General features: G+C 44.2%; 1 protein-coding gene across 1 annotated transcript; it reads right to left on the reverse strand.

The window, feature by feature from the left end:
• Window positions 1–10,011: 10,011 nt before the first annotated feature.
• On the reverse strand, window positions 10,012–12,428 carry LOC142149671 (E3 ubiquitin/ISG15 ligase TRIM25-like). The gene has a single exon (XM_075204982.1). It carries the CDS (start codon window positions 12,402–12,404, stop codon window positions 10,755–10,757), a length of 1,650 nt encoding a protein of 549 aa, XP_075061083.1. The 5' UTR covers window positions 12,405–12,428; the 3' UTR covers window positions 10,012–10,754.
• Window positions 12,429–12,683: the final 255 nt, after the last annotated feature.

The following is a 12,683-nucleotide window of genomic DNA, read 5'->3' on the forward strand; positions in this document are numbered from 1 at the left end:
GTTTGGTAATGGATAATCTCAGACGTCAGGTTAATGGAGCAGTGAACAAATTCTTGAGATCTTCAAATGGAGGTTCAATCCAGCGTCCGGACATTACGTTTTGTCACACACACCTTTATAGATCAGATGGGGTTCATCTCAATGATGCAGGTTTATCCTTGTTTATAGGTAGGATTTTTGAGTTTTTGACTCTTTCTAGGGTCCTTATGGTGGTGGGTCTGTCAGTCCTTGGGTAGGATGTCAGCTTTGGTGGAAAGCAGTGCAGACAGCGGTCTAATACATGGGTGCACGGTTTATGTTCGGCCGCAGAGGGCTTTATCTTTCGCTCTAGTCTCTTCAGGGTCATTTGTGTAGGTGCCTGGGGTATCGCTTGAGGGCGCGTGGCTCTGGGTCCAGAAGGGGCGGAGTCTTACTGACGCCTTTAATGTAGCGCCGGGGTTCAGTGCCGGCTGGCCCCCCTAGTTAATGTTTGGTATTGACTGGTAGCTGTTACTGCTCTTGCTCTCGTTGCCACCATTTTCTTTCTTTATTTATAACAAATTAAAACTGTGACCCAAGGGCGCCAAAAGTTACCACTGTGTCCGTGTCTTTATTTCTGGTTATTTAGCTTAATTGACAAGGTGCAGGGAGAAGGTTTTCAGGTGCTGTGGGGAGGATGTCAGTTATTGGCGTTTAACGTCGATTTGATGTGAAATCACCGGAGATGTGTTTCTTTCAATATCGCCATCCTCAAAATCTCTACAAATTGCAGTCCCGACTTTTTGCCACTCTACCTGTACAAATCGCCAAATGTATGAAGCTGCGATTTTGCAAACCCGCCTGAGTTTGAATTGAAAATCGCCAGATACAACACGCAGCTTTGTATAGGCGAGATTGGCATCACTGTTACACTGCAGGGCATAAGAACTGAGGGCTGAATTAAGCTTGAAGGATATTAAAATCTGAGGCTGGATCATTAACCTGTAGTTAGTACTCTGGGGTCATTAGTTTAACTAGAGGGAGTACCCCCATCTGATGTCATAGGGGAGGGCCAGACTTAGTCTATAAGTTGGATTGGCGGAGAGTTAAGCAGCCTCTTGAGTTTTGGACATTGAATAAGTATACGGTGCCCCCCTGCCTGTCCCTAGTGCATTGTTTCATTGTTTTGCCTATAAACTGTTAAGTTCTCTCTTTCTATCCCTGTGGTTTTGTGGCTTTTTCTGTCTCTTTTCCTCCCTGTTTATATCACCCAAAGCAGCTTTTGTGTTTGGGTGTAACTTATTAGTGCAAATTATGAAAAAAGCAGTTTAATCCCTGCTAGGCCCTCCTTAATTCTACAGCTAATAAATGTCAAAGAGCACTGCACCCCCCCCTGTGATGTGTGCTTTTATCAGACACACACCAATCCAGGGTGCCAGACATCTCATGGTATTTGGGTCAGTGGTTATAGGAATAACGTGTTTTAATTTGCATGCTAATTAAGATTTTTATGGGATATCAATCTTTTCTTTCATCATCTAGCAATGTATTCCCCCCCCCCCCCCCGCTCTTCTTTAACCCCTTAAGATCATGTGGGTCCCAGACATAGCAAAACAATAATTGCATATAGTCCCCACCATGCCAAGCAGGATGAGGATTTTATCCATAGAGAATTTGATAGGAGGAGCTGCTAAGGACGTATAGTTTACTAATTATTAGACTTAATATTTTAAGACCGTGTCATATTCCATTCAATAGTGCCGATCTAAGTTTCAGGAGACTATTGGTTTGTTTGAATGTCGCAGACATGTTCAGTGACGCAGCAGTTTCTTGCACATGTGCTTATTTGTTATTTTTTTTACTACTTGCCGCAATTTATTTGATCTCCTATGAGGACACAGAGCTCATGGCAATAACGGGACATTGTGACTGTCTTATGTATTTACTTCAAGTGTCCATTAAATTTAAAAAAATAAAAGGTTTTTTTTACATTGGGCTTCCTTATAGTTTGCATAAATTGGGATGCTCCTTAAATGCTGTCCCCAACCATTGTATTTCAATGGGGATAATTATTTTGCAACTACTTAATAAAGTTGCCCCCCTGCCCTTCCTCACAGTTATAAGTGTGCCCACTCTCCGCCTGCTGGATAGGGGGGGTCCCCCCATGCCACAGTTTTTCAGCCAACAGCCCCCATGACACAGGTGTCAATTTCCTCTAACACCTACACCCCTGCTTGGCGCTCGCAGTGTCAGGGCCACTGATGTGTAACCTCTACTATGCTCATTACCATATATAATTTTATATGAGTCCAATTGCTTATATAAAATATATAGATGTGCATCAATGGACTGCTTATTACTGTCTTTGTGACAAGATTTGCGAGTTGTGTAACAGAATCCTTGCTGAACTTATATGGAAGCACAAAACTATGGCACATTACTACTATGTTCATCCTCCGCTATTCTGAACTTCATTAATTTGTGTATCTCATCCCTGCAACTGTGTGTTTAATAAGTATGTAATAGGAATTAGTTATCTGTTCTAACTTATGTTGGCCGAGTCTTTTATTGATGTCTAATTTATGATCGGTATCTGCCTCCTCTAGCCTATTTGACAAATGTTTTTCTTTTCCTTTGATTAGCTGACCAATTATCACATCTGTAGTGTATTCCTAAATTAGCCTGACTACATCTTAGCCTCAGTCTATGGGGTGAGAGGTGAGTTTTCTGCACTGAGTTTTCTCACAAGTGTATGAAAACGCAGAGTTAGGCGACACGGTTGGACAAACATTGGACAACATTTAAATGCTTCCAGGAATAAGTTACATCTCCCACAGCCTATTTCTGCATTACTTGTCTATCTACACAGAACACTGCAAAGTGGTATTTCTTTAAAATCCCCTAACTTTGTGACTTTTACTCTTGAAACACAATGTTTATCAATTTGCTTTTCTTGGTCTCTTTTCATGACATTATCTTTAGGACTGTGTTGGGGTATCGGGGTTCACCAATGCTTCTATCAATCACCTTCAATGTCAGTCAGATCTTTCTTTGTTTTCAGTCGACTGGTAAACAGAAAATACTCAACACCTGTATGATATAATGCTGAGCAGCTTTTAGTCCTTGGGTTTTATCTATCAAGAACGTTACTACATGTCCTTGGTCTGTTTCCGTTGATGGGAACATCCTGCTATGTAGTCTCACAACCTTGAATAATTTGTCTTTTAAACTGAACATAATATCTGCTAATTTCTCTTAAAGTTATAGCATAACATATTAGCATCTAAAGCTTAGCACATGATAGATATTAAATCAATAATCATACAATTCCACTCTAACAACTGTGTCATCTTTCACCCCTCCACCAACACACACCTCTGTCCACATTGCACCTTCATTGCTCCACTCACCTCTAGTCAACACCCATGAACTGTTGTCCTATTTATTATCTCTAACAAGTACAGCCTCCACCTGTCGCCAGAAAATAAAAGGCCACACATCTTACAATCCCCTTGCCTATCCTTCTCTCACTCTGCTTCTATTAGCTGGTGATATATCACCTAATCCAGGTTCCCCTCACTCCTTACACAAACATACATCAGAGCACTACCGCTCTATAGCAAACCTCAAACACATAACCTGTCTCCCCTCTCTTCCCAAGTCCTTTAGATGTGCCCTTTGGAATGCACGCTCTGTTTGTAACAAACTTACCTCCATTCATGATCTCTTCCTCTCAAGGAACCTCAACTGGCAATAACTGAAACATGGCTCATGCAATCAGACACTGCCTCACCTGCAGCCCTTTCACATGGTGGCCTCCATCTCACCCACACCCCCAGACCTGAAGGCAGACAAGGAGGGGGGGTTGGACTACTTCTCTCCCAACAGTGCACATTCACAGTTCTACCAAATGTCCCATCACTCACGTTCACATCTTTTGAAGTACACTGGCCTTTGTTACCCACATTGACTCTATATCTTAATCACGTTATATATATCTAAAAAACATTTCCAGAATACACACATATCTCACACAAGACACTGCAAAAACCTTAAATCATGCACTTATCATCTCCCGCATTGACTATTGCAATTCCCTCCTTACTGGTTTTCCCCAAAACAGACTCAAACCCCTCCAATCTACTTTGCACGCAGCGGTAAGATTGATTTTCCATGCAAATCGTTATTCCTCTGCTGAATCATTCTGTATTTCTACACTGGCTGCCTGTTTTCTACCGAATTCAATATAAAATACTTTTACTAACCTACAAGGCCATCAACAAAGCTGCACCAACATACATCTCCTCTCTTGTCTCAAAATATCTCCCAACTCGGCAACTCCGTTCTACACCAGATCTGCTTCTGCGACTTTTTTCGGGCTGCACCCACTCTATGGAATTCTCTCCCTCGCACAATAAGACTCTCCTCTGATCTACAAACTTTCAAGCGTTCTCTGAAAACACACCTCTTCAGACAAGCTTATAATATTCCTCAACCACCCTCTTAACCTCACTAGATTACCCTATTACCACCCGTTACACATTTCACACAAGACAACTACCCCCTGACCAACATTGTTGTGTGACAGTAACATTTAGCTTTTGAGTCACTTTTAACCTTTGCAGTCTGGCTGGGCCAAAATGCAAAATGTAGACTTAACCTCATGTATCAAACTCCCATTGTCCCATAGATTGTAAGCTTGCGAGCAGGGTCTTCTCACCTCTTTGTCCGTTTTACCCAGTTTCTTTATTGCTTTACTGTGTTTGTCCTCAATCGTAAAGCGCTACGGAATATGTTGGCGCTATATAAATAAATGATGATGATGATGATGATGATGATAGTAAGGCAATAGAAAGAGGCAGTACAGACATTCTTGCCCACTATTGTCCCTCTGGGAGATCCTGACAAGATAAGACAGATCAAGACAGTGGAGAGGTCGGCGTATTTACTTAGATTTGGGAAAGATAGATATAAATTTAGTCAGGGGAGGTTTTAAAAAGAATAAAAATCTATTGTTTTATGTGCAGCTGTACCTGAGATATTGTCCTCTGTTATCAGCCATTTCACTTCTCATTCATAGTGTATTATAATTAGTGATCATTTTAAAGTTTCTATGTTAGACACTTTCAGGGATGTACAATTAGTTTCTGTCTATAGATCACAAAACATCTTGTATGACAATATGTGATAATAGGAAATCAGGGATGGGGGTAAATTCGTTATCACCTCTGTAACTTCTTATGAGAGGAAAATAACTAAAACTAGAGAAGTAGTTATAACCGTGAGGAGGTGATAGCGGGCTTGTTACCGTCATCTCTGTATGTGACCTGAGGGACATTCTCCTGCTTTATATATAAATATCAGCTGCAGTAACAATGTTATTTATCACTGAATGTAAGAGTAGCAGAGTACACATATTACTAGTGTTACTAGATAGTTACATGTATGATGGTGTGTAATAATTATTATTATTATCTTTAATTTATAAGGCACCACAAAGGGTCCGCAGCGCCGGACATGACATATACAGAAAACAGTGACCCATGACACAACATGATACAGAAAGAACAAAAAATGCAAAAAGACAAAAACAAACAACACATACAAACAGGTGACATGGTGCAAATCAAATTATTTCTGGGACAATGTGTGAAAGTGATGGTATAAATTAGCGAGAAGTAGGCCAAAGCTTAAGAAAACAGGGCTTAGGGAAGCAGCCAAGAGGTACAGAGGGTGTTGGAAAATTAGAAGGAGCCCATAAGGACAGAGGGCCCTGCTCCTGAGAGCTTACATCCTAAAGGGAAGGGGGAGACACAAGTAGGGTGGTACTAACTGGGGGAGAGAGCCAGGACAAGGGAGTTAGGAGGAGGACTGATAGACTTGAATAAAGAAATGAGTCTTAAGGGCACGCCTGAAGCCTTTCAGAGTAGATGCTAACCTGATGGAACGTGGAAGATTATTCCACATCTGAGGAGCAGCCCGGGCAAAGTCCTAGAAACGGGAGTGAGAAGAGGTGATCAGTGAAGCAGTGAGGCAGCGGTCACAGGCAGAGCGGAGGGGGCAGCTAGGAGTGTAGGTAGAGATGAGATTGGAGATGTAGGGAGTGGAGGATTGATTAAGAGCTTTCAAGGTGAGGGTGAGGAGTTTAAATTTAATTCTGTAGGCCATGGGGAGTCGATGTAGTGACTGTTAGAGGGAGACAGCAGAGATAGAGTGGCGGGAGAGAATAATGAGGCAGGCAGCAGTATTGAGGATAGACTTAAAAGGGTCAAGGTGAGAGTCAGGTAGGCCAGAGAGAAGGAGGTTACAGTAGTCAAGGCGAGAGATTACAAGCAAATGAACAAGGGTTTTGGTAGCTTCCGTGGTGAGAAAGGGGCGTATCTTGGATATATTCCGAAGGTGGAAGTAGCAGTATTTTGAGAGGGACAGAATGTGAGGCTTGAAGGAGAGGGAGGAATCAAGGATGACCCCAAGGCATCGGACTTGAGGGAAAGAAACGCGGGTTTTGTTATTAAAAGAAATAGAAGGGGGGAGGAGGGAGAATACTGGAAGGGGGAAAGACTATAAGTTCAGTCTTGGAAATATTGAGCTTAAGGAAGCACTGGGACATCCAAGATGAGATGCCCGAGAGACAGCAGGAGCCACGAGACAGAAGGGAAGGGGAAGGGTCAGGGGATGAAAGATAAACTTGGGTATCATCAGCATAGAGGTGGTACTGGAAGCCAAAGGAGCGGATGAGGACACCAAGGGAGGAAGTGTAGAGAGAGAAAAGCAGGGGGCCAAGAACGGAACTTGAGGAACACCAACAGGTAAGGTAAGAGGGGGATGTAGAGTCATGTGTAGATACTGAGAAGGAGCTGTTGGTGAGGTAAGAGGAAAACCAGGAGAGGACAGTGTTACAGAGGCATATAGATTGGAGAGTTTGCAAAAGGAGTGCGTGGTCGATGGTATCGAAGGCAGCAGAGAGGTCAAGAAGGATAAGAAGGGAGTAGTGTCTTTTGGATTTAGCTAGGAGAAGGTCATTTGTAACCTTAGTGAGGGCAATTTCAGTGGAGTGGAGGGGGCAAAAACCGGATTGGAGCAGGTCGAGGAGTGAGTGAGAAGAAAGAAAAGAGGTGAGACGGTTGTAGACAATCCATTCAAGGTGCTTGGAGGCAAAAGGAAGAAGCAAAATAGGGCGGTAATTAGAGTGAGAGGCGGGATCAAGGGACAGTTTTTCTTGAGTATGGGGAGACAAGAGCATGTTTAAAAGAGGAGGGGAAGATTCCAGAGGAGAGGGAGAGGTTGAGGAGGTGGGCAAGGTGGGAGCAGGCTTCAAGAGAGAGGGAGCAGAGGAGGTGGGAGAGGATTGGGTCCTGTGGGCAAGTGGAGGGGGCTGAAGAAGAGAGAAGGGTATGGACTTCATCTGCAGATACCGGAGTGAAGGAAGAGAAGGAGGGTGAGCTAGCAAGAGGGGAGGGGAGAAAAGAGATAGCAGCCGCAGAAGAGGGTGGGAAACGGGACAGAGGGGGCAGGGTGGGGGAGAGGGGGGGTAAGAAGGGACTGCTGGGAGATGTCATGATGTATAGACTCAATCTTGGAAGTGAAGTGGGTAGCAAAGTCGACAGCAGAGACCGTGGGGGAGAGTGGGAGAGGGGGAGAGGAGGGAGTTGAAGGTAACAAAGAGCCAATGGGGGTTGGAGGATTGGGAAGAAATGAGAGCTTTAAAGTAGGATTGTTTAGAAAGTGATAGGGCCGAACTGTAAGTGGCAAGTATGAACTTGAAGTGGAGGAAGTCAGCATGAGTGTGTGACTTTCTCCAGAGCCGTTCTGCACTGTGGGAGCCTTTTTGAAGATAGCGGGTAAGTTTTGATTGCCATGGTTGCGGCGGGGACCGACAAAGCTTTATGGTGACAGCCGGGGCGAGAGAGTGAAGTGCAGTGGTAAGAGTGCGATTGTAAAAGGAGACAGCATCATCGGAGCAAGAAAGAGTGGTGATGGGGGAGAGGAGTGAGCCCAGGGAGGAGGAGAAAGTGGTAGGATCAACTGTGTCAAAAATATGCATGGTGAGAGTAACCTTGGGGAATGGGGACGGTGTTAGGGGGGGGAGAGATGCTAAAAGAGAGGAGATGGTGGTCCGAGAGAGGAAAAGGTGAATTAGTGAGGTTGGAGACAGTACCGATGTGTGAAAAAACCATATCAAGGGAGTGGCCACTGTGGTGGGAGGAGAGGAGGTCCATTGAGAGAGACCAAGGGAGGAGGAGAGGGAGAGAAATTTGGAGGCAGCAGGGTCTGAGGGATTGTCTATAGGGATATTAAGTCCCCCAAGACGAGGGAGGGAAAGTGAGGGAGCTAGGTGGCAAAGTGATCAAGGAATTGGGAGACAGCACCAGGAGGATGGTAGATAACAGCAACAAGGAGGTGGACTGGGTGGAATAGGCGGATAGAGTGATCCTCAAAGGAGGAAAAAGAGAGGGAGGGTTCAGGGGGAAGAACCTGAAAAGAGCAGCAGGAGGAGAGAAGTATGCCGATGCCACCACCCTGCTGGTCCCCAGGTCTGGGTATGTGGGAGAAGGACAAGCCCCCGAAAGAGAGAGCAGCAGAAGAGGTGGTGTCCTCAGGGGATAGCCAGGTTTCAGTGATGGCAAGCAGATTGAAGGGTCTAAAGATAAAGAGATCATGGATAGAGGTCAATTTGTTACAAACTGACCTGGCATTCCAGAGACCACAGGATAGAGGAAGAGAGGGAAGAGGAGAGATGTGGATGAGATTGTTGTCTGCAAGGGTGAGTAAGATATGGAGCGAGGGGCATGACAGGGAGAAAGGGTTGGGATTGGACGAGAAGCAAAAATATGAGGGGACTTGTCAGCAGACAGGAGACGAGGGGCAGGGAAGCAAGAGGTGGGGGAGGAGTGGAGATGGGGCAGATAAGGGGGTTTATGAATGGGAGAGGCAGAAGGTAGGAGTGATGTGAAGGAATAGATTTCCTGGGGAAAAGAGAGGGAGGGGGTTGGTAGGAGCAGATTGACGATGAAAGAAGAGCATTGAAGGGGACAAGAGGGAAAGGGTGTGAGTGGGGAAAGGAGGAGAGAGGGAAAGATGGTTGAGTGGGCAGTGAGTCAGATCAGGGGCACAGAAAAGAAGAGAGGAGTGAAATAGGGAGGGGGACGGGAAGAAAGAGGGGAAAGTGAGGAGGAGGAAGAATATGAAAAGGTTGGACATGGGAAGCAGGAGGATAGAGGGAGAGGACAGAAGTGAGGAGCAAATCATGATAAAGCTAGAGAAGGTGTGGAATAGACAGGTGAACGTATTTCAGAAATCAAGGTTGGTAAGTGCTAACAAGTGGAGTGAGGAAATGGTGAGAGCAGGAAAGGTGAGTGAAGCGAGAGAGTGCAGTGGTAGAAGGAGAGAAAAGAGGAAGAAGAGATGTAAAGTATGAGCCAGGGAGTAGGAAGCAGTAAGGACAGCAGAGATACCAGATGGGTGTGATAAGAAAAACAGTTATATGAGACAGTGACATCAGGTATGATTGGAAGGCAATAGTATAACATAAGACATAATACAAGGTGCACTGTGCTGGTTATGTAAATCCACAGGACAAGAGGGAGACAGTTAAAAGTCCAAGTTAAGTGGAGCAACAGTGCGATGTAAAGGTGGGAATACAAGCAGCATAAGTGGAGTCAGCAAGTCATATTAAAAATACAGTAGACCAAAATAAGAGGGAGAGTCCAGGCAGTTAACAATCCAGGTGGTGGAGGATATCAGAGCTCAGGGCTGATTGTGGAATGTTGTCCTCATGTAGCAGTGTTTGCAGGTAGAAGATTCCCCTCCTGTTCCTCTCTTGTATATCTCTTACAATACTACATTTGTTAATACACTTGTAAAAATCCTCACTTAGAAGAATCCTCACTAGCTAACAGGCTTTATATAATGTGTACATTACACTGACTTCATGTTACATTCCTGCCCCCCCCCCATGTTTTCCTTTACCCCTCATGAGACTGAGACATGAATAAAAGGAAAGATAAAAAAAAATTATTGATGCGTCTTATTATTTAGTACAGACGAGGCAGAAACACACAGCAGTAATTTACTCATCACACCCCCAGAATGTCACAGGGTGAGGAGAGAACATAGACAGACTATGATATATTATACACTACATGATGTGTCACAGTCTGACAACCAGTCTAATGATGGGGTTAGAGGGGATTTCCCCCCAGGATACTGGAAGCCCCCAATATGACACAACACAGGGTAAGGAGGGAACATAGACAGACTATGATATATTATACACTACATGATGTGTATTTCTGAATTGTATAATATAATGTTTTACTTGGCATTAGGCTTTGGTTAGATATGTTGTGTTAAAATGCAGGTGGTATATAGAGGAAACACTTTATAACAGGCATTTTGTAATAGAGAGATAATGATAATTATTGTTTGTAATTCTGACAAATATCTAGCCAATAAAGCTTAGCAATGAGGCATGTTGGGAGTCGTAGTCCAACCTTTCTTGTGTTATTTACTAAGCAGTGATGGAATGACCAGTAGACGGAGCATTACAGACGCAGCCCCCCTTTCACCCCCTGCATACATCACAGCCACTAGGAGAAAATATAGCACTGGGTGTACACTGATTGACATATACTGCAGCCAATCACAGCTATCAGTGACTCAGATATGGAGAAATCACAAAGAAAACTACATTTTTATATTTATAACAAAGTTTTTAACACACCAATATAGGAACAATTCCAGATATACTGAAAATCTGGTTACACAACACAGGAGGGGCTCCGCTGTATGTCCATCTACTGCTTCAGTCTGCTGGCTAAACCCAACCAATCAGATCGCCCTCTCTGTGATGTCACCCGGTTCTGTGCAGATTTATCCTTTCTCCCAAGTCTCCCAGATATCTTTATACAACCATCATATACACATAATGCAGCATGAAGGGGCTCAGTGAAGGTGGCAGTGACGGTGTGTAAGTGTCTGATGGGGTCACTCAGAGAATAGAAGGACATCTGTCCAGCCTCATAATCTAGATATATCCTCACTCTATCAGACGTGAGATTGTCAGGTAACTGGATCACATCACTGTCATGTATCACTGTATACTGATTATTAATTCTATCCAAACACCAGGACTTGTTATTATCTCCAATAAGTGACTGACGTCCTCTCCTGTCTATACTGGGATAACACATCCCTACCCTCCAGCTCACTGATTTACTGACATCCAGTTCCCAGTAATGTCGCCCTGAGGAAAATCTCCTGGTGCTTATTACCTGATAATACTGAAATCTCTCTGGTGTTTCTGGATGATTCTGGTATATATCTGACACAGATGCAGTTTTCCTGTCACCTGATATATGTATATCATTTCCAGCTGTGTTTACATCCAGTAATATGTCTGTAGCCTCCTGCACATAGATCCCTGTATTTATACCTGTTATTATATCAGATAATGTGTGTAGTTTCCCTGAGATGAGACCCACATACAGATCTCCTACATCGTGGACCTGGTCATCATGTCTCTCTCTGTCCTCAGTATCACACAAGTCACCTGTGTCTGGTTCCTGTAAGAAAGTCACTGGATCAGACATGTTACACAGCTCCTCAATGTGACGCATCTTCCTGGACAGCTCGTCCTTCTTTATTTCCAGCTGCTGGATCAGATCAGAGACTGAGAGTGAAACGCTCTCTTCCTGTCTGGAGATCTCACTCAGGACTCTCTTCTCTAGGTCTTCCAGCTGTCTCCTAATGTCTCTAAACAGGGCAGTGACTGTCTCTGCTACACCAGCTGCTTTTTCCTGATCTTCTCTCCTGCGCTCCTGCAGTCTCTGGACTCTTTTCTCAGTCTCCTCTCTCTTTGTGGTCAGTTTCTGCAGAACATTTCTCAGTTTCTCCTTCTTCTTCTTAGAGGCCTCATCTAGTGACCCCATCTGATGTCCTCTGTGTTCCCCGATCAGACAGCAGGACACACAGATACAGGCAGCATCCTCACTGCAGAAATATTTGAAGAGCTCTTTATGAACAGAGCATTTTCTGTTCCCCAGGGAGGTGCTGGGATCAGATAAGATGTGTTCTGGTGAATTTTTGTGCGCTCTCAGGTGATTATCACACAGAGAAGCTTCACAATGCAGACAGGATTTAGCAGCAGGTACATGAGAGTCCACACAGTAAGTGCAGAAGATCCCAGTCTCCTCCTGATCTGGCTGAGTAGACAGGAAACTCCTCACTATGTTACACAGAGTTATGTTCCTCTGCAGTCCAGGGCGTTTCTTATACTTTGATCTGCAGTCAGGACAGGTATAAGCTCCAGACCCCTCCTGTGTATCCAGCACACGATCAATACAGACCCGGCAGAAGCTGTGTCCACATTTCAGTGTTACAGGATCTGTATAAATGTTCAGGCAGACGGAACAGTCCAGCTCCTGTCTCAGATCAGCAGACGCCATCGCTGACAGCAGAATCGAGAAATGAAAGTGAAAGTCTCTGACACTCAGACACCAGTGTGTGTGTGTTGCACAATTTCCACACAGGGCGAGGCTGAGCTTGTCACTCACATTACACATATAGAGTCAGTTATAGTAAGGGACACAGCTAATACATAAAGGGACATCATGCAGAAATAGACACTTATTTTACAAAACACAAAGTTAATTTCATAACTTAAGAATTATAAATGAGGCCTCGAATGGGGACGAATGCTATCAAGCGGTGGGTTTGCATTCTCA

This window comes from Mixophyes fleayi, chromosome 4 (genome assembly GCF_038048845.1).
Source record: "Mixophyes fleayi isolate aMixFle1 chromosome 4, aMixFle1.hap1, whole genome shotgun sequence".
Taxonomy (NCBI): domain Eukaryota; kingdom Metazoa; phylum Chordata; class Amphibia; order Anura; family Limnodynastidae; genus Mixophyes; species Mixophyes fleayi.

Coding starts and splice junctions, on each gene's coding strand:
- LOC142149671 (XM_075204982.1), bottom strand. CDS start 12,404: ATGGCGTCTGCTGATCTGAGACAGGAGCTGGACTGTTCCGTCTGCCTG.